Source organism: Fundulus heteroclitus, chromosome 1 (assembly GCF_011125445.2).
Source record: "Fundulus heteroclitus isolate FHET01 chromosome 1, MU-UCD_Fhet_4.1, whole genome shotgun sequence".
Classification (NCBI taxonomy): domain Eukaryota; kingdom Metazoa; phylum Chordata; class Actinopteri; order Cyprinodontiformes; family Fundulidae; genus Fundulus; species Fundulus heteroclitus.
Window position 1 is genome coordinate 27,493,178 of NC_046361.1, and position 21,525 is coordinate 27,514,702.

At 42.0% G+C, this 21,525-nt stretch overlaps 1 protein-coding gene across 1 annotated transcript in view; it reads left to right on the top strand.

The window, feature by feature from the left end:
• LOC105932272 (cadherin-like protein 26) overlaps window positions 1-21,525 on the top strand; it is an 81,850-nt gene that overhangs the window by 53,881 nt on the left and 6,444 nt on the right. The window contains exons 7-9 of the mRNA XM_021320925.2: window positions 14,699-14,827; window positions 14,906-15,091; window positions 15,216-15,487. Of these exons, the coding sequence (XP_021176600.2) occupies window positions 14,699-14,827; window positions 14,906-15,091; window positions 15,216-15,487 (587 nt within the window). The remainder of the gene's footprint in view (window positions 1-14,698; window positions 14,828-14,905; window positions 15,092-15,215; window positions 15,488-21,525) is intronic.

A 21,525-nucleotide genomic window follows, 5' to 3' on the forward strand; every position in this document is an offset into this window, starting at 1 on the left:
TTTTTTTTCAAAAAACAATAAAGAAGTTTCTCCAATAGGATTCATGTTCAAAGATTCCAAATAATGGCCGCTAAATTGCATTGACAGAAAGAAAACAGAGCGAAAAGTGGGCGTGTTGCACCTGATCATCAAAATTGTGTCCCCAGTGAATTAGAAGTAGAACAAAGCTTTGGTCCGCACCCCTTGAATGAGTAAACTGGTCTACTGCTGTCACTTTGGGAGCTGCTGTCAAAGAAAGAGGAATCCTTCACATAATCACTACAGACACACAGGACGCAAAAAAACATTTTTAATGAATGGAGAATTTCTGCAGTTAAACTTTGTCTTAGAGACAATAATAATTAGTCTTTAAATAAAGAAAAGGGGCTTTTATGTCAGCAGACATTCAGCACAAAAGAAAAACTTAACTTGTATCTTACTGTAATAAGAAAATTTTACAGGTGACAAATTAGATTTATTGATGTTTATGATTATTCTAAACACTGTTTACAGTGGGGGTGGTGTGCTGCTGACCTCGACTCGGGACGTCGTGCGTCGGTGGGCGGAATACTTCGAAGACCTCCTTAATCCCACCAACACGTCTTCCATTGAGGAAGCAGAGCCTGAGGACTCTGGGTCGGGTTCTCCCATCTCTGGTGCTGAGGTTGCCGAGGTGGTTAAAAAGCTCCTCGGTGGCAAGGCCCCAGGGGTGGATGAGATTCGCCCTGAGTACCTTAAGGCTCTGGATGTTGTGGGGCTGTGTTGGTTAACGCGGCTCTGCAACATTGCGTGGACATCGGGGGCAGTTCCCCTGGATTGGCAGACTGGGGTGGTGGTCCCCCTATTTAAAAAGGGGGACCGGAGGGTGTGTTCCAACTACAGAGGAATCACACTCTTAAGCCTCCCTGGTAAGGTCTTTTCAGGGGTTCTGGAAAGGAGGGTCCGTCGGATAGTCGAATCTCGGATTCAGGAAGAGCAGTGTGGTTTTCGTCCTGGCCGTGGAACACTGGACCAGCTCTGTACCCTCAGCAGGATTCTGGAGGGGGCATGGTAGTTTGCCCAACCAGTCTACATGTGCTTTGTGGATCTGGAGAAGGCATTCGACCGTGTTCCCCAAGGGATCCTGTGGGGGGTACTCCGGGAGTATGGAGTACCGGACCCTTTAATAAGGGCTGTCAGGTCTCTGTACGACTGGTGTCAGAGTCTGGTCCACATTGCCGGCAGTAAGTCGGACTCGTTTCCAGTGAGAGTTGGACTCCGCCATGGCTGCCCTTTGTCACCGATTCTGTTCAGAACTTTTATGGACAGAATTTCTAGGCGCAGCCAAGGTGTTGTGTGGATCCGTTTTGGTGGCCTTAGGATTGCGTCTCTGCTATTCGCCGATGACGTGGTCCTATTGGCTTCATCAGGGCGTGATCTACAGCTCTCACTGGAGCGGTTCGCAGCCGAGTGCGAAGCGGCCGGGATGAGAATCAGTGCCTCCAAATCCGAGACCATGGTCTTGAACTGGAAAAGGGTAGAGTGCCTTCTCCGGGTTGGGGAGGATGTGCTGCCCCTAGTGGAGGAGTTCAAGTATCTTGGGGTCTTGTTCACGAATGAGGGGAAGATGGAGCGGGAGATCGACAGGCGGATTGGTGCAGCATCTGCTGTGAAGCGGGCGCTGTACCGATCCGTTGTGGTGAAGAGAGAGCTGAGCCAAAAGGCGAAGCTCTCAATTTACCGGTCGATCTACGTTCCTACCCTCATCTATGGTCACGAGCTTTGGGTCGTGACGGAAAGAACGAGATCCCGGATACAAGTGGCTGAAATGAGTTTTCTCCGTAGTGTGTCTGGGCTCTCCCTTAGAGATAGGGTGAGGAGCTCAGTCATCCGAGGAGGACTCAGAGTAGAGCCGCTGCTCCTCCACGTCGAGAGGAGCCAGTTGAGGTGGCTCGGGCATCTGGTCAGGATGCCTCCTGGACGCCTCCCTGGTGAGGTGTTCCGGGCACGTCCCACCGGGAGGAGGCCCAGGGGAAGACCCAGGACACGCTGGAGGGACTATGTCTCCCGGCTGGCCTGGGAACGCCTTGGGATTCCTCCTGAGGAGCTGGCCCAAGTGGCTGGGGAGAGGGACGTCTGGGCCTCCCTACTGAAGCTGCTACCCCCGCGACCCGACCCCAGATAAGAAGAAGAAGACGGACGGACGGACAGATTATTCTATAGTGACGGTGGTCATGTCAAATGCGACAGCTGAGCAGAGCTTCTCCAGTCCTGTTTACTGAAACCTCCCTGCAATCATTGGAGGTAATAACTGTTTAAAATAAAATGAAGCTGGGTTTTATTTTTTTTCTCCTCCATAGGCCAACTTAATTTTATTTTATCTCAGATTTGTCAATTATACAATTCAACCAGTCAAACTTATTTACAAACTAGTAAAAGAAGTGACAACGGAGCACATAAGGGTGGGCAGAAAGCAGTGCCATTAATGTCTGTTAGAAATATGAGCGCTCAAATCAACACTGGAGTAAATATTTATGCTGGGAGGGTCAGCTATGGCAGCTAGGAGCACAAGAAGCAGAACGGAGCAGTCAAATGGAAGAAACTTGGATTACTTTCAGGCAGTACCTCTTCATTCAGGTCAGATCTGAATCCATCTGACTGATAGTTTACAGCCCACATACAACATAAAACCTGCCCAACTAAAAAAAAAAAAGAGAGAAAAGAAAACCAGCCAAAATCGCAAACAAATGTTGTGAAAAGCTTCCCAATTTTTTTACAAACCCCTCTTTTTTCCTAGCTCAACATGTTCTAAAGAAGCCCAGTTGGGTTGAAAATTGCCTAATCTGGCAACACTGACTATACCGTTGTTGTTTTGTGGGATTTTATTGAGATAAAAATATTCACAGCACTGTAGGAGAGGTCACAGAGCCACTGTTTTACCTGAAGCATCTAACATGTTATTGAAAAAATGGAATCTCCCTTCTTTAATTTGCTGCTGCAGCCATGTCTACTAACAGCCCGGAAATATTCCCATGCAGTCATTATGCCAGTGCCTCTTTTCTGGCAACAATTACTGCAGGCATTCTTTTCAAGAGAGTTTGCTCTTTGACGTTCAGAGGTCCTAAACATAGAGGCAAAAACTGCACCAATTCTCAGTTTAAGCTTTGGAAAATCCCTTTTGTGGTTATTACAGAGCTACATTTGCATAACCTCCTCCCATAAATAAGTGTATATGGTCATTAGCATTTGATCTGCATATTCATGAACTCACGCAAAAAAGTTTTTCTCGCCGTTCTGTTCATTTTAGAAACACAAAATGCTTTGCTCCGGGTTTGACAATGAGCTTTGTACATACTAATCACTTTGTACCCGTTTTAATACATTCAAACCTTTTGAAAAGCAGGCCCAATATTGGTACTTCCTTGTTTAATAAAGTAATAGATGAAGGAACACAAAGCATCTTATAGTAGTTTTTTTTTTTTTTTTTGTCATAGATTCATGCTAAAGTGGAGCCAGGCTGCAGTAGCAAGAGAAAAAGTAATGTCAGATGCAACATGAAGCTGTCCAAACAGAGATTGGTGTGGGATTAATTTTGCACTGTTTAATTAGGATGCAATATGCCCTTAAATGTATTTTGCTTTTAAATATTAAAACTTAACAAGTTCCTCACGATTTCAGCTGGTGTTGCACAATTAATCGCATTTGCAATATAATCACTATTTAAAAAAAAAAAAAAAAACACAATTTCCAAATCGCAGAGGTCAATCAGTGAATAAGACACGTCCTTTAGGTGTCAGTAATATGTTTAAAGTTGGTTTGCCTCCATATGGAAGGGAAGACAGTTGCAGCAGTAAGATACTCAAATTGTTTTACTTGTTTTAGAGTTTATATAATCATACTTTTGTTTACCAGAAACTTTCAGGAATCTCACCATAGTATTAAGCACTGGTCAATCAGTTTAATACATAGACTTGTTTGTTGGTTGAACTTTGCACTTTATGTTCAACAAGGATTGATGTCCAAATCAATTAAAAGCTGTTCTCTTGAATAATATTCTGATTAGTATAAACATTAAAAGTTGTTTGAAATAGTTCTTGTTTACAAACATATTTATCTAGAGGCCATGGTTGTTGTTTGTGGTTAATGCAGAGAAAAGTGAAAATCAAATCATAATTTTGGTTGAAATATATCGTAGTCAGAATGCAATAATTTCTGCCCCGAGTTGAGAGGCAGTGGGTCTTTTAGCACCAATTTTGCACAAAGATGAAACAGATTGATTTGTTGTTTGTATGTGTTTAAAAATATATGATAAATTAAACTGTTGCATTCAATTGCAATATTAAAGATAAAACAAATCACAATTAGATTTTCCAAAATCATTCAGCCCTAATTTCAGTTAAATAGTTTTTATTTTGACAGGCTGTCTGGTGGAGCAGAATCAGTTGCTCAACCAAAACTCACAGATTTCCTCAGAAGGCAAGGAATTGATAATAGAAAAGTGAATGACATTACCAAAAAAAAAAAAAAAACTGTAATGTGATAGAAAAGGAAATGATGCTCAAAGCTTACATGCTCAAGGATTAAAGTGTTTCATCCTCTTCAACTTGTTTCTATTCAGTAACCTAATAGGTTACTAAGTAGAACATATTTGTTATATGTAAGAACTATATCCAAGTTAAATCATGAGAAAAACAATGTTTATTCAGTCAGTATTTAACGCAAGTGGCACAATAAGATATAAAAATATAATTTTTTGTGTCTTAAAATTTAGCATATTGTGAAAAAAAAAAAAAAATTAGCCCTTTGTCAAAACTTGTTTACCGAAGAACTCAGGAAGCGCACATGGGGGGAGAGAGAGAGAGAGAGAGAGAGAGAGAGAGAGAGAGAGAGAGAGAGAGAGAGAGAGAGAGAGAGAGAGAGAGAGAGAGAGAGAGAGAGAGAGAGAGAGAGAGAGAGAGAGAGAGAGAGAGAGAGAGAGAACACAAAGACTTACTGAGGGACTGGCATGGAGTGGTGGATAGCAGAAGACGGCCCAGTGCTGAACTGAAGGCAGAGGGAGGTTTAAGTAGTGCACTAACAGGTGAAACAAGGGTCTGGCTAATTGACTGGGAAATTGTTAACAGGTGTGACTGACTGCTGAGGAGGTGAAGTGAAGATGACAGAAAATAATTGATGACAATGAAATCTAACAATAAATAACGTCAAACCTAACCCACATGAGATGAAAAAATGAAAATAACAAAAAAATGAAGTCAAACCAGAACTCAACCATTACACCTTTGTGTTATGGAAAGACCATATTGATACAAGAGAAAACTGGGTTTTTAAGAAAATGGTCACTTATCATTTCATCGTTGGACGATCAATGAGATCAATCAACTTTAGATTAACTTATTAATCGATAACTTGCATCCCTAGTATCTATCTGTTTGTAGGTCTGTGTTACCTATTGAGGAAATTAACAGACAACAGATTTTAAGAGGGGTTAAAACAAGGAATCAAATGTAACAATGGGGAGTGTAATACAAAACTAGGAATCACCCTAAAATTAGCACTTAGAAATACATATTTTTTTGTGCTGCTTTAAGATGTTGTAAAGGAAGCGCCCTAAGGAAAACGCGTCATGACGGGGTCCTTGGTAGTTGGAAGGAATGCGCTTAACGGCTGCATTCCTTTGGCACGCAAGGCCTCAGTCAATCGTTCCCTGATGGATGGGTGTACTGAAACTGTAATTTTGTTTTGACAATAAAGATTGATTGATTGATTGGTATTTGTTTAATGGAAAACCATAAAACACAAAAACATAAAAAAAAATCTTGAATCTGCTTAATCTATAAATGTGAGTATATACGCAAAAAGGTATTCATAGCCATTGTGTCAGTGAAATAATTTATTTCTTGGAAAAAATGTATGTTTATTTCAGATAATGTATTTTAAGTTGTTTGGTTCACATTTTGAGATGTATGTAAAATTATTGTATTTTATTTATTTTCAAACTATTTGTTGAAAGTTATGGCGAGATTTGCGCATATGAGAAAGGCTGCGAGATTTGCATATATGAGAAAGGCTGCGAGATTTGCATATATGAGAACGGCTGCGAGATTTGCATATAAGAGAAGGAGCAGAAGTCTGGAAAAGAGTTACAAGCACAGACATATATACGTAGACGCGTCATAGGGCGCAGATTCGCACGTCAACGTCACCGCCATATTGTATGTGGCAGAAAAAAGTTGGGTTCTGTTATTTTGAACGTGGATCAGAGAAGATGCCTCATTCCTGTGCTGCAATAAACACACACACACACACACACACACACACACACACACACACACACACACACACACATATATATATATATATATATTTGTGTGTGTATGTGTTATGAATATAAGGATCAATTTGTTAAATCTAAACATTGTGTTCTTCATTATTTCATAAAACCGTGTCACATGTGAACCTTTAGGAACAGACTTTTTGGGTGAGTATTAAAGAGGTAAAATTAATAATATGAGAAAAAAAAGTCCTAGGTCAATAAAGTAAAAATAAACAAACAAACAAACACAAAAGTGATAATGTTATGATAAAAACATCATATTATGAGAATTAAGGGGGAACATTTCCAAAATAATCACAGTTTGCAGAATTATTTCACTCCTGGAGTAATAGGTCCAGGTTAGATTATTTTAAATATTTTTATTCTTTAGGAGAATAAATTCAGGAGAATGAAGCTAAAGGGTACGAAAATAAACTTGTAATATTACAAAAAAATACTACGAATACAAAGTATATTCAGAGATTAAAGTCCCTCTGATACTGTTTAAGTGACTGAGTAACTGCAGATTTGCCACATTTAAGATGGCGGACGCTCTGACGCATCGCAGCATAGGCAGAACCCGCCCAATGACGCGTCTACTCTTATATTATGTCTATGGTTACAAGTAGCAGTGTCGTATTTCCTGTAGCTGTCAAGATATTTGTAGTTATGTTTGTAATATTTTGTAAATGTATTAGGTATGGTGTTTTAATTACTTAATATTTTAATTTAGAGTGGACAACGAATAATTAATCTGTTAAAGATCTCCGAAGTGGCAGGCGGTCACGAGGTAACTTTTGTTAAAGTATGTGTCACCTGACCGTCTGTAAATGTATCTATTTGTCTTTATTTCTGTAGTTTTCACGGCGTTTATTAAAGAGCCCGTTTGAAGTAAGCCGTACCAGTGTTGTCACTTTGGAGTTACAGTGAAAACTCCAGTCAGCGCCGGTTACAAACCGTAAAGACGACGGCAGCTGCAGTAAGTGACGGTACCGTGGTGTAACACAAGAGGGCGCCATTTGTCAAGCTCACCGTTCTCAAGAAACCAAGCACATGCAGCAGCAACCATAGACATATATAAAGAGTAGACCCCACTGAGCTATATAATACACTGGAGTGCTGATTTTGCCGAAAAACTGAAGTCACTGGCCGCCATCTTGCTACTCCCTACTCTAACAGAATCCCATAGGATTTGGTTGCAACAACAAGCAGTTTTCTGGCTGTGTGAAAACGTTTCTCAGGCAATTCTACAGTCAGTGGATGTACTAACACTATCAACTACTAGGAAATTAGGTGCTGAAATATTTTACATGTTATTCATATTAAATATATATATATATATGTATATATAAGTATGTGTATATGTATATATGTATATATATGTATACACATATGTAAATATATGTTTTTGTATATTGTTATTTATATATTTATAAATGTTAAACATATTTAAATGAATAAAATGCAAAATATTTCAGCACATGACTTTCTCAGTACTTGATATTTTTAGAACATAACATAAAAGTATATGGCATTTGACATTTTAAAAGTCTTAAGCCCCCCCCCCCCCCCCCCCTGAACATGAGAAAATCCTTGTTATTCGATGCTGTAGCGCACATATTCCCTAGTTACTGGGGGGAAATAGGGAGTATCAATATGGCGGCTGGTGGCTTCACAGCGACTCGTTCAAACAGACGGTGATTAGCACTCCAGTGTATAATATAGCTCAGTGGTAGACCCCGCATCGACCGCTCTCGCCTGTAGGCGCTGACGAGATTTAGGGGCGCCATCTTGGGGCGGTCGACAACTCCGCTCAGTCTAATGTGTTAACCAGGTGCAGAATCAATTTTAAATCAACTATAACTCGTTTAATGTTGAACTAATTTTCACATTTGTTTTGCTTAAAACTTTAAAACTATAGCTATTATAACAAATGGTCCAGTGCGTTTAAATAATCTTAGTGGGGTTAAAATAAATAGAATATTCTGACAGGATGTATGTTTCAAAACACAGCCACTCACACATTTTTATAAGTTTTTTATTACTATATAAGCAAACACATTTGTACATGTACACATATATATGTACACACACACACACACACACACACACATATATATATATATATATATATATATATATATATATATATATATATATATATATATATATATATATATATATATATATATATATACACGTTCCAAAAAAGAACCCGTGATAGGTGAAATCCGTGAAGTAGTAACCTTTATATTTTTTTTTACAATTATTATACAATGAAATACTCCATAGTACATTGAAACCAAAGAACAAAATCTTTTTACAGGCCCAAGCATTTGTTTAACAAAGTACTGTGTAAACGTTTTTTCATTATTATTATTGACAAATAACTACTGTGCTGTAAAATAATAATTTTAATCATCAATACGAACTGAAGGCTTCCAATTGTAAAGATCAGTACCGCCCCACCACGACCCATGTCATTGGATTAGAACGGGAGAAAATGAAAAATGATTATGACAAAAATACGAAGTACAGTAGGACAAATAGTGACTCACGTGTATTTCACTGCTTTTCTGACTGAGCCGCTGCATCCTGACTCCGCTCTGTAGCGTTTTTTTCTTCTAAAGCCCGCGGTGCTGGTGTGTTTTTTTTTCGGCAGAAGAACATAGTTATCGGCAGGGTTGGACTGGGACAAAAAATCGGCCCTGGCATTTTGGATTAGACTGGCCCACCACAATTTTTTTGTGTACTGAATGTGTATACCAACTGTGCAATACCAACTGTGCAATACCTTGAGGCCAGGTTAATGGAAATTAGTGAGAGTGGACACTTAAAATACTTCCAAAATCTTAATTTATTAACACTGTAAAATGTAAACTCCACCACAGCACAGCAACAATTCTTAGATCAGAGAGAGAGAAAGAGAGGTGTCACGGTCAATCACACATATTATCACGTTACATCATCATAAGAAGTTATTGTAAGTTGCTCATCAGATCTATTCGGTCTTCCAGATACTGTAGGGTAACATTGGACTACTGTGCACTCACTGTGTAAAAAAGGATGCCAATGACAAAATGAACCAGAGAAAGGCCTCACTTGTCATCATGGAAAGAAAGAAAATATATAATAACATAATATAAATTTTGATTTACTCAGTCATTTGTAATAAGTATTTTATTTATCTATATTCCTAATTTTTGATCATATTTTCTTTAAAATCGCAGACTTTTCGCCATTTTTCATGTAAATCCTTGGTGGCGCTTCATAGCGAAGCCGGTGAGGCCGCAGCGAGCTTGGCCTCCCCTGGGATTGCGCAATCCCATGTTAACTGCGCTGACTTCCATTCTGTGAATGCATCTTCCTGTCTCTAGATCATAAATTCAATTGTTCAAACAGTTATGAACTGATTTTCCACAATTTAATATATGTGGATTACGAATTGTGTTTTGGTCATCAAACTGTGTGCAGATAACATGTTTTTGTGGTGCTGGCCGATCATAAACAGCAAAGAACTGGTTGTAGGTGAGGCCGGCAGTTCCTTGGCCGCTAGGCAGGGGGCGCTCAAGGGGCACCGCTCGTGATCCCCAAATAGTAGAGTCAAAACAAGTTATTGATGTTTTATTAGCGAGTTTTGCTAAACAAGTAAAGCACTAAAAAGACTCTAAACATACAGCTGGAACAGGACTGATCAGGGAAGGCTTTCCTCCCTGGCAGTGAGCTCCATTGAGACTGAGAGACTTTTAAAACTGATGAAGATAAAGAGAACTTTTACCAGAAAATTATGATATTTTTGTTCAGAAAGAGCGCAGCTGGGACTTAAATTATCTGTAGAGGTAAGACAGTGATACTTATTCATGTTTTGTTTTTGTGATAAAATGTGCGTAATGTGGGTTATAGTTTTAGAATGTGTTACAAATGCAGAAATCCATCATAACTCATAAACTGTTACCAATCAAATGACAAATTTTTTTTCATCAAAGAATCAATATTTTTCCATGTATCTTGGTAAATTTATTTGGCTGAATCAGTCGCCTTCAGCACTTTGCAATGAGTCTATTCTGTAGAGTGTATATATTAGTAAATCTGACTGATGACGTCAGTGCCTCACCAGCTATGAACCCTACCGCACGTCACTGACTACAACCACCACCACCACCACCATATTTTACATCAGACACCGGAGCAGATGAAGGGCCTGCTGTTGGGAAAATGTCAATCAGTTTGACACATTTCGCAGCGTCCGTTTGAAGAACTCGTTTCTTTTTTTCGCGCAGTTTCTCTGCGCCTCCCTTGCGTTTCTTATCCATTACTACTGTGAACACCGATGCACAAAGTTCCACATGGAGCGTGAAGGTGTTTTTCTACTTTATGATTGGCCTAGCCCTTTAGACTGTCAGGGATGATAACCAATGGGCTGCAGTAGCCTGTGGTAAGAGCCGGATGATCGGAACAGACTCTTGCGCTGCTGATTTTATTTTTCTTCATGCATTATGCAAATATAACGAGGCAGATATATAAAATAATAATAATAATAATAACAATAATAATAACAATAATAATAATAATAATAATAATACATATTATTAATATACATGTCGGGTCTGCCGGCCCAAACAGCACGTCGGCCCACCGGGAAAATGCCCGGTACGCCCGATTACCAGTCCATGCCTGCGTGTGGATGATGAGTTTCTTTTTTCTACTTTACAGACTTTTGGTGTTGGGGAGGGTTTTCTGTCTTGGGTAAAGCTGTTGTAAATAGATGCTTGTTGTGCGGTGAAGGTGGGAGGTGGATTGAGTGTTCCAGTGCCAGTTAGGAGAGGGATCAGACAAGGCTGCCCCATCTCAGGCCAGCTTTACAGCATTGCCTTCGAGCCTCTTCTCTGTCGGCTGAGGAGCAGACTGAGAGGTCTCTCCCTGCAAGAGCTGGCTCAGATGCCCCCTGTTGTTGTATCAGCATATGCTGATGATGTAAATGCTTTTATTTGCAATGAGGGAGATATTCAAGAGTTACAAGAAAGTTTGGGCTTGTATGAAAAAGCTTCCTACGCCAAAGTGAACTGGGAAAAAAAGCGAGGCTTGTTGAGTGGGGGAGTGGTGTGTGGGGAGTATTCCTCGTCTTCCTGGGAACCTTAAGTGAGGAAAAAGGGGTGTAAAAAGCCTAGGAATTTTTCTAGGGAATGAGGATTTTCAGAGACAAAACTGGGAGGGAGTGCTGGAAAAAGTAGAAGCCAGGTTGTCTAAATGGAAATGGTTGCTACATCACCTGTCCTATAGGGGAAGAGCTGTGATAGTGAATAACCTGATCGCATCATCTCTGTGGCACAAGCTCATCGTGTTGGTGCCACCATCAGGCCTACTAAAAGTATCTACCTGTGGCAGAGGGAAGACATGGATATGTAGACATTCTGTCCAGAACCGCGGCTTTCAGACTGCAGACGGCACAGAGGTTGTTGTATGGCTGCAGTCGCTGCTGGTTAGCTCCTGCTCGACTGCTACTAAGGTTTGCTGGCCGGCTTTGGCTGGATAAGCAGTTATTTCTGCTAAGATCAAGTGAAGTTGACCTGACAGGACTCACACCTTTCTACAGCTCGGTGATTAATGCCTGTCAGACACTGAAGGTCACAAGAACTCAGGACCCTGGGCCAGGGATGTGGAACTATGAGGAGCCATTGTTTCACAACAACTTCCTTGGAAGTCCCACATTTTCCTCTGCTACATTAGGAACTAAATTTGTGGAGGTCAGCATTACTAAACTGGGCCACCTCACAAAAGCATCCATGGAAATGCTCAGTGGCATCACAAACTTTAGGTCCTCCAGAGTGCTGAATAGGATTGTGGAGGAAGTCTGGCAGTCCCTGTCTCAGCCACTAAGAAGGTTTGCTAAGAATCACGCTGCCCAGTGGACGGATGACGGCATGTACATTTTTTCTCTCTCTGAGTTTCTGTCCTGCTGCTGAGGTCTGGCAGGAGGAGAGTGGTTTTCTTCTCACCATGAAAACACCAGTGCTGGTTACTTTCAGCTCCTGTGGGAAGAAGAAGCTCTACTACAACTGTGTGAAGGTGCTGAATCTTCGCTCTCTGGCTGGAGTGAAGGAGTCGAAATAGTGGTATTTGCTTCAGACGTTACCCCTAATGGCAGGTGGAGGGTCCTGTATAAACCCCCTGTTGAGAAAAGGATGGTGGACCTTCAGTGGAGGATGATACATGGAGCAATAGCCACGAACAGAAACAGAGCTCACCTAGATTCAGGCACTGGGGAGGGGTGTCCATTTTGCACTCAGAGGGGAACATTAGAGCACTTAGTGGTGGGTTGTCCTTGGCTAGTTTGTCTTTTTGGAGTTCTGAAGGAATGAGTGGAAGCTTTGGGAGAGGTTTTCTCTGTCTCTCTGTTTGTTTTTGGACCCAAATACACAGTGAGGAGAAAACTGACATTGGTTTTAATAATTTTTTTATTTGGGGTGGCTAAATTACCAATTTGGTGGACCGGGAAGAATCACATGCTGGGTCAGGGTTGGACGGATGTGGTGCGGAGCCTAAAAGGTCTGGTTGTGGCTCGTCTGAGAGTAGAGCGTGCTTTCTACACACTCACTAGTAATCTGGAGACTTTCAGGGCTATGTGGGGGATCAGAGATGTTTTATGTTCAGTAGAGGATGATGGCTCATCGGTTCTTAATATTTAACTTATCTTTGTGTGTGTTGTAACTGGTTGGTTTTTATCCTGATGATGGAAATGGAGTCTGTGTTCTAATGTGAAGTAAATAAAAAAGTCAAGTCTCTCTCTCTCTCTCTCTCTCTGTGTATATATATATATATATATATATATATATATATATATATATATATATATATTTGTTGTGTAACTTAACTCCAACATTATTTGTGAAAGTATCCTTGAACTGAGTGCACATGGTGATACACTCCATCTTGTTTGAAAAGAAGGTGAACTTTCAACTCTCATTACTTACTTAAAGAAAAACTTTAGAGACTAAAAATTAACTAGTTGTCCTGTAAAATGATAATCTGAATAAATGGCCAAATAACTAATCTTGGTAAGTAAAATTACTTTTCTGTCTTCTCATTCTATGTAGGTTGCATTAGCAGCCCTGGGGGAGAGTAAAGGGAGCAGCAAGCACCATGGTCGAGTTAAACGGGTAAATAGCTGAAAAATTTGGAGAGGAAAAACAAATCCCCTCAACAATTTTCTCTAAATATCTTTTTTGTTCTTTTGCAATTGTTTGCTTAATCCACATGTGGCTTCTTTAGGAGTCCTTGATACGTTCCAAAAGACGATGGGTCTTGTCGACAGTAGAACTACAAGAGGAAATGGATGTGAAATACCCATACAGCATTACTAGGGTAATAAATGTTCTTTGCATATCTTGTAAATTCAATATTCTGTCATTGTAATTCAATCAAGGTTATTAATTTAAATAATCTGCTCCTAATGGCTTGATTATATGTGTCTCTTTTAGCTGCACAATATGAAAATTGTTGGGAAAGATCATCGGTTTTCACTAAGGGTACAAAATGAGGAAAACGGGCTGTTCAGTATTGATGAAACAACAGGAGATCTTTTTGTACATAGACGTGTTGACAGAGAGAATAAATCTTCCTATCACGTGAGCAGCAATCCACCACTATTAATACCTGGCATATGTACTCATTGAAAACTGTTTCACATGATAACTTTATTCAACAGATTGTATTTGATGTCATGGACAAAGCGGACAACACAAAAATTGACAAAGAACTATCTTTGGTTGTAGAGATAAAAGACATAAATGACAATGCACCAAAGTTCATTAATCTTGTGAATAAAGCCAATGTAAAGGAAAACATAAAACCAGGTAGGTTTAAAAACATGCAATGTATCAAAAGTGTGAAACATTGATAGTGTAAATGAATCAAAAGTAACAACCACTCTGGTTGATAATTTGAAGAACTCTTTCACTTAGATTTTAAAATTTAAAAATACTTTTTGTTAATTTCCTGATTAAGTTAAGGTTGATGACAATGATTGACTTACTTTCTTATGGTAAAATGTGGATTTGCACAAGTTATGTTTACTTAGATTTAAACTTTGAATTTTGTTTTTGTGAAGATAATTTAGGGATTTAAAAAATGTTAATTTTTTTGCTCATCTTCCAGGAGAGTACCTGCCAATATCAATGGAGATCAAAGATGAAGATCAGGAAGACACAATAAACTCAACAGTTGAGGTCAAAGTGGCTAAACAAACACCAGCTGAACCAAAGATTGGAATAAAGAATGTTAATGGCAAAACATACCAACTCACACTTGAAGGATGTTTTGACTATGATGTAGGGCTTTTTTCATCTAGAGTTGTGTGCAGTTTTTTGAAAATTCACACTCAATGCAGTTTTTCTGTAAAGCTAAAATATATTTTCCCTTGTTTTTCAGAAAGCAAAACAGTATTCAGTTGTTATTTTAGCATCTGACAAGGGAAAGCCAGCCCTTTCCAGTTCTGCTACTATCACACTCAATGTTATTGACACAAACAGCCATCAACCAAAGTTTAAGAAGACACAGGCAAGAATTATATAATTATTTTAAATTAGTTCTTAAAATTATAAATTCTGCTAAATTCATAATTTCTTTACTTTTCAGTACCAAGCTGAGGCTATGGAAATGACCCTCTTAAAGGAGATTTTAAGAATTGCGGTAGATGACATGGATACTCCCGGCACTCCCGGTTGGAAAGCTGACTACTACTTTATAAGCGGCAATGAAGATGGGATGTACAATATTACCACTGACCCCATAACAAACGAGGGAATTATTGGTATAACCAAGGTAACTTTTTCTCCACACCTTGCAGAAAAGGTTAATTCATCGTAAACTAAACCATAGCTCTACCAATCATTAACCATAAGTATCATAAACCACAACTAAGCATCTAAATATGTGTCTTTTTCAGGAGAAGAATTTTGACAGAACCAGTTTGGTAAAACTGCAAATTGGAGTTAAAAATCCTGAAACCATGTCATTCTGTAAAGATGGAAAATTAATTACTGATTCAAGCCAGCTTCCTCCCCCCGATTCCGTTAATATCACAGTGAGAATGAATGACACTAACGACCCCCCAGAGTTCAAAAAATATACTGACGAGGTACACCACAAGGAGGAATCAGAGCCAGGAAAGTCATTGTATACTCCTAAAGTTCATGATGTTGACTCTTCCAACATCAGGTATGGTCTCACAAAAAATGCATTTCTGTTCAGATTTTTTGGGGGGGCTTATTTGTCTATTTGACAGAAAACTTTCTCCTGAAGGACATCAATGATTGCAACCTTACCAGTTTATACCTGATTAGAGCCTAATTGAAAGACATGCATTTTAAAATAAAATTGTAAGGTATGTGATTTACAGTATTTCTATGGTGTCTCCCTCAACAGTCCACCCTAATTGTTTTGGTGTGTGTGTGTGTGTGTGCGCGCGCGCGTGTGTGTGTGTGTGTGTGTGTGTGTGTGTGTGTGTGTGTGTGTGTGTGTCTAACCAGATTGCAGTGCGCAGGTTTGCTTTTCTGGTCTTATATCTCTCTGAATAGAATTAACTCTTCTTTTACTAAGAAGCTTTTCTGGTTGATTACTTATTAATTTTTGTTTCATTTAAAGCACCACTAAATGACATTTTACTTTAATCTATCCTCTAAATCCATGTGATGGTAATCCAAGTATTTATTGTCATGGTTTTTAAGTGTTTGGCCCACATGCAGACAAAGATGGAAGCAGGAACAGTTTTAAGACATTTTTAGGCTCAACAAAGGGAAAGCACACGATGAGTGCAACAGACGAGGTCGGAACATCAGAGCTGGAACGACTGCGGGAATAAAGAGGATTTATTATTGAGGATCGAACCAGGGGGAAATATTCCAGAAGTTTCGCCGCTTACTGTTTGGATGGGGAGACCTGTCCGGGGGGATGAGTGAAAAAGGAACTCTGAGACCGTAACTCTCTGATGGGAGGTGGTGGTTGAGTGACAGGAGGGCTGGCAGATGTAATACAGGCGGGGGGCCCGAACAGCACCACTGTGGCGGCAGGCAGGAGGTGCAGCTGGAAGAACCAGAGTGTGACAGATGAACCAGGTGAATCTAGGATTCGGATGACTGGTCCTCAGTGCACGGAGCCAACACAGGTGAGTAAATCCAATCCAAAATGAACTATCAATGACATTTGAGAGACATGAAATGTGGGATGGACACGAGAATGTGGTGGCAGGGGAAGATGGATGGACATGGGACTGATGACTCTTTCTATCTCATACGGTCCAGTGAAGCGGGGGCGAGTTTCTTGGCAGTGGGGTTCGTGAGGACGTCTCTGGAGGATAACCAAACATTCTGACTGGGGCGGTATTGGGGGGCAGGAACTTGACGCAGGTCAGCAAACCTCTTGTTCTGCCCCCCGGTGCGGGTGAGTGCGGTGATAGTAGATTACCATGTGTCCTGGCAAAAGGTGATGTATTGGTTAACTGAAGAGACCGGTATATGGAGCTCATCAGAGGGCAGGAGAGGTGGTTGGTAACCTAGAGCTTTTTCAAAAGGGGAGTGTCCGGTGGCAGATGAGACATCAGAGTTGAGAGCATACTCGACCCAGGGCAAAAACTTGTTCCAATCGGAGGGTGACGAAGGAGTGAGGCATCGGAGGGTGGTTTCAACTTGTTGATTAATCCTTTGCCTCTGGCTGTTTGTTTGGGGATGGTAACCAGAAGTGAGGGTGTAACAGGCACCGAGAGCAGAACAAAAGTGCCGCCAAACCTGGGAGATGAACTGGGGGCCCTGGTCAGATAGGATGTCAACAGGGATATCGTGGAGTTTGAATACATACTTGATGAGGAGTTGGGCGGTTTACAGAGCGTTGGGCAGTTTTCAGATGGGGATGAGGTGGCAAGACTTAGAGAACCGGTCAACAACAGTCAGTATAGTGGTCATACCTTGCAATGACAGGAGTCCTGTGATGAAGTCCAGAGCGATGTGAGACCAGGGGCATTTAGGGATGGGAAGTGGGTTAAGGAGACCGGAGGGAGGTTGGTTGGATGGCTTATTCTGAGCACAAACGGGAAAGGCACGAACATATTCACGGATGTATGTAGTCCAGGACGGCCACCAGAAACAACGGGACACTTGGGATTGGGTTCTATATATTCCAGGGTGAGCTGAGAATTTTGAGTCATGACACCAACGCAGTACTTCAGGGCGGACAGACTTCGGGACATACGTAAGTCCTGCGGAGCCAGTGCCTGGACCAACAACAATGCTTGGCTGATTTGGTTCTCCAGATTCAACCGGAGGGCTCCAAAGACACATGTGGGTGGCATAATGGGTGCTGGTTCTCTCTCCTGTTCCTGGGGAGCAAACTGTCTGGAAAGGGCGTCATGCTTGACGTTTCTGGAGCCGGGGCGGTAAGTTATGGAGAGATAGAATCTAGAGAAGAAGAGAGACCAGCGGGCTTGTCGGGGGTTTAGACATCGGGCAGACTGCAGGTAGGCGAGATTCTTCGCCTACCTTCGGTCCAGATAACAATGCGCTGCTCGGACCGCTCCAGCCAGTGTCGCCACTCCTCTAACGCTAATTTAATAGCTAGTAACTCACGATCTCCCACGTCATAGTTTTGTTTGGCTGGAAACAGACGACGAGAGAAAAAGGCATATGTAGGAAGTTTGTGATCAGAGTCAGACTGTTGAGACAACACAGCCCCAATCCCTGTATCGGATGTGTCAATCTCTAATGTAAACTGTTTGGTTGGGTCGGGGTGTATTAGAATAGGGGCTTGGGAGAACCTGGTCTTAAGCTCAGAAAATTAGGCTTCCGCCTCTGAGCTCCAAATAAACGGAATTTTAAGAGAGGTCAGGACATGCAGAGGGGACGCGATACTACTATAGTTTCTGATGAAACATCTGTAAAAGTTGGTGAATCCTAAGAATTGCTGTAACTGCTCTCTGGAGTCAGGAGTTGGCCACTCCACTATGGCTTTGATCTTATCAAGATCTGATCTAACCTGTCCTCCCTCCAAAATTAGGCCAAGGAACGAGACTGAATCCTTGTGGAATTCACACTTTTCAGCTTTGACAAACAGACGGTTTTCAAGCAGGCGCTGGAGGACTAAACGGACATGTTGGCAGTGCTGGACGGGATCACTAGAATAAATCAAGATATCATCTAAATAAACAAAGACGAAGACATTCAAAAAGTCCCGCAGGACATCATTCACTAGAGCCTGAAACACGGACGGGGCGTTACACAGACCAAAAGGCATGACCAGATACTCGAAATGACCAAGTGGAGTCTTGAAAGCCGTCTTCCACCCATCCCCCTGGCGGATTCGGACCAAGTGCTAAGCGTTGAGCAGGTCAAGTTTGGTAAATATGACCACATTCTGGACTGGTTCTAGGGCAGAAGACAAAAGGGGAAGCGGGTATTTATTCTTAACAGTGATGTGGTTTAGCCCTCGGTAGTTGATACACGGGCAGAGGGATCCATCTTTCTTACCTACAAAGAAAAACCTGCGCCTAATGGAGAGGAGGAAGGGCTAATTAACCCTGCCGACAGAGACTCTCCAATGTACTTCTCGAGTGCCTTGCGTTCCGACCTCGAGATGTTATAGAGGCGGCTGGTGGGTAAAGGAGCAACCGGTAGCAGGTCAATGGCGCAATCATAAGGGTGATGCAGGGGAAGGAAACATGCTTTACTTTTACTGAAAACCATGGTAGAGGTCTGGTACTAGGCTGAGATCAATGGAGTCATCTAATTTAGGGGAAGAATCAGAGGGATAAGAGACTGGCTGGGCTGATAGGAGACAGCGAGAAAGGCAGCCCGGAGACCAGGACTCTAAGCGAGACTCCGCCCAGTTAAGATGTGGATTATGAATTAGTAGCCAGGCTAATCCTAAAACGACCGGGAAATGTTTAATGGGAAACACAAAAAAGGAAAGAAACTCTCTGTGGTTTCCAGATATTATAACCTCCAGGGGTTTAGTCTGATGGGTGATTAATGTTAAACGTTCCCCATCTAAGGCAGATACCTGGAGTGGCGCGGACAAAGGGACCATCTCAATATGAGACCGAGTGACCAACCCTTGGTCAATCAGGTTAAAATCAGAGCCGGATTTAACTAGGGAAGAAACACTAATCTGCAGAGGCTCGGGGGTGACGGCGGTGTTACAACTGGCTGTGGGGAATTAACCCCTTGTGCAGACCGCCCCCGGCCTCGGCTGCATAGTCGAGCGTCCAGTCGAACTGCTAGAGCAACTAAACCCTTAAAGTTTTCTGGCTCCTCAATGCGCGCTAACTCGTCCTTTAATGTCTCGTCAAGAGCTTGGACATTTGCTTGCACATTTGCTGCTGCCGCCAGCCGGCTGGCGGCAGCAGCAAATGTGCGAAATTCCACAGAGACGCGGCATTAACACAAGTAACGTGCGTGACTGCTGCACAGGATCCAATTCGACTGAAAACACTGTTTTAAATTCACTAATGAATTCAGTAAAGGTGCAGCCGAAGGATCTGCAGTCGGGAAAGCAAGCCTCTGCCTATCTAAGGGCTCTGCCCGTTAATAACCGCAAAACAAAATAAATTTTGGCCTCATCAGTGGAAAAGGTGCGAGGAGAACGATTGAAAACCAAAGAAAATTGAAAAAGAAAACCATGCCAATCTCCACTGTCTTCAGAAGATTTCTCAGGGCTCGGAGACAAGTTCTCAGAGACAGGGGAGGACTGACCAGTAGCTTCAGCTGTCAAATTACTAGGAGGCAGAGCGCTAGGAGCTGTACTGACAGGCTGATTCGATGCGGAAGTAAGAGCGGCCGTCAGCTGACTGAGCTGAGCGGTAACAAACTGCAAATGTTCGTGCACTGAATTAACGGCTGAGAGCCTGTAACTGTTCCTGTTGGGCAGCTAACTGCTGACCAAAAGTGTCTGCTGGGTCAAGTTGGCCAGAGTTTTCTTCTGTCATGGTTTTTAAGTGTTTGGCCCACATGCAAACACAGACGGAAGCAGGAACAGTTTTAAGATATTTATTCTTAGGCTCAACAAAAGGGAAAGCACATGATGTGTGCAACAGATGAGGCCGGAACGTCAGAGCCTGAATGACTGTGGGAAGAAAGAGGATTTATTACTGAGGATCGAACCAGGGGGAAATCTTCCAGAAGTTGCGGCACTTACTGTTTGGATTGGGAGACCAGTCCGGGGGGACGAGTGAAAAAGGAACTCTGTGACCGTAACTCTCTAATGGGAGGTGGTGACTGAGTGACAGGAGGGCTGGCAGATGTAATACAGGCGGGGGGCCCCGAACAGCACCACTGCGGCGGCGGCAGGGAGGAGGACCAGCTTGAAGAACCAGAGTGTGACAGACCAACCAGGTGAATCCAGCAAGGGGGTTCTCTCGCCTGGCTTGGTAATTCCAAGGGAGTAAGAGTGGAGATGCCAGAGCAAAATCTGAGCGGGCTGCGATTCAGATGACTGGTCCTCAGTGCATGGAAGCCAACACAGGTGAGTAAATCCAAAACACAATGAACTGGAGAAGACAGGAGACAAGATTAATCCAAAAACAGGGTTTCCAAAAACTCACAGGTACGAAGCACTGGAGGCAGATCTGTGGCCTAGTCATACCACGACGGGGTAACACTCTGGCGTCTTCCAGCTGTCTGTGCACTCCTTTTAAGCCAGAGAAGAGGGTTCCCAAATGAGCCGCAGGTGCAGACCACGCCCACCCATCAGCTGCAGCCACCTGTGAAGCAGAGTTAGAGAGCACGCAAAACAGAGAACCCTGACATTTATGAGACAATTGAGGGGTCTGTCATCACCCCCTACTGTCTTGGCTGAAAAACCACACTTGCAACTTTCTATGCACCGCGACCCAATGGCAGTCTCCCTGCTCTGTTCGCATTCTCGTGGTAAAATGAACAGCGATACTTTAATTTAGTGTAAGGTCATTTAGCAGTGTTAACACGCCCATTTAACAGTGTTACACCCCCCCCCCCACACACACACAACAAAAAACGAGACTATAAAAGAGAGCTATAAAGACACCTGCTCGTGCAGACAGCGAACCATCCTCATACACATACCCAGTCACGATGCTGCGAGTGGACTGGCCAACACTATCCGTCTGCATAAACACATTTCTCTCTCTTTCTTCAGCTGCTTTGAAAGTGTTAGTGTGCTGTAGGTGTTGGGAAAGCCTGTGTTTACAACAGGGATATTTTCAAAAGGTCCTGTAGGGGGAGTGCCTTACAAAA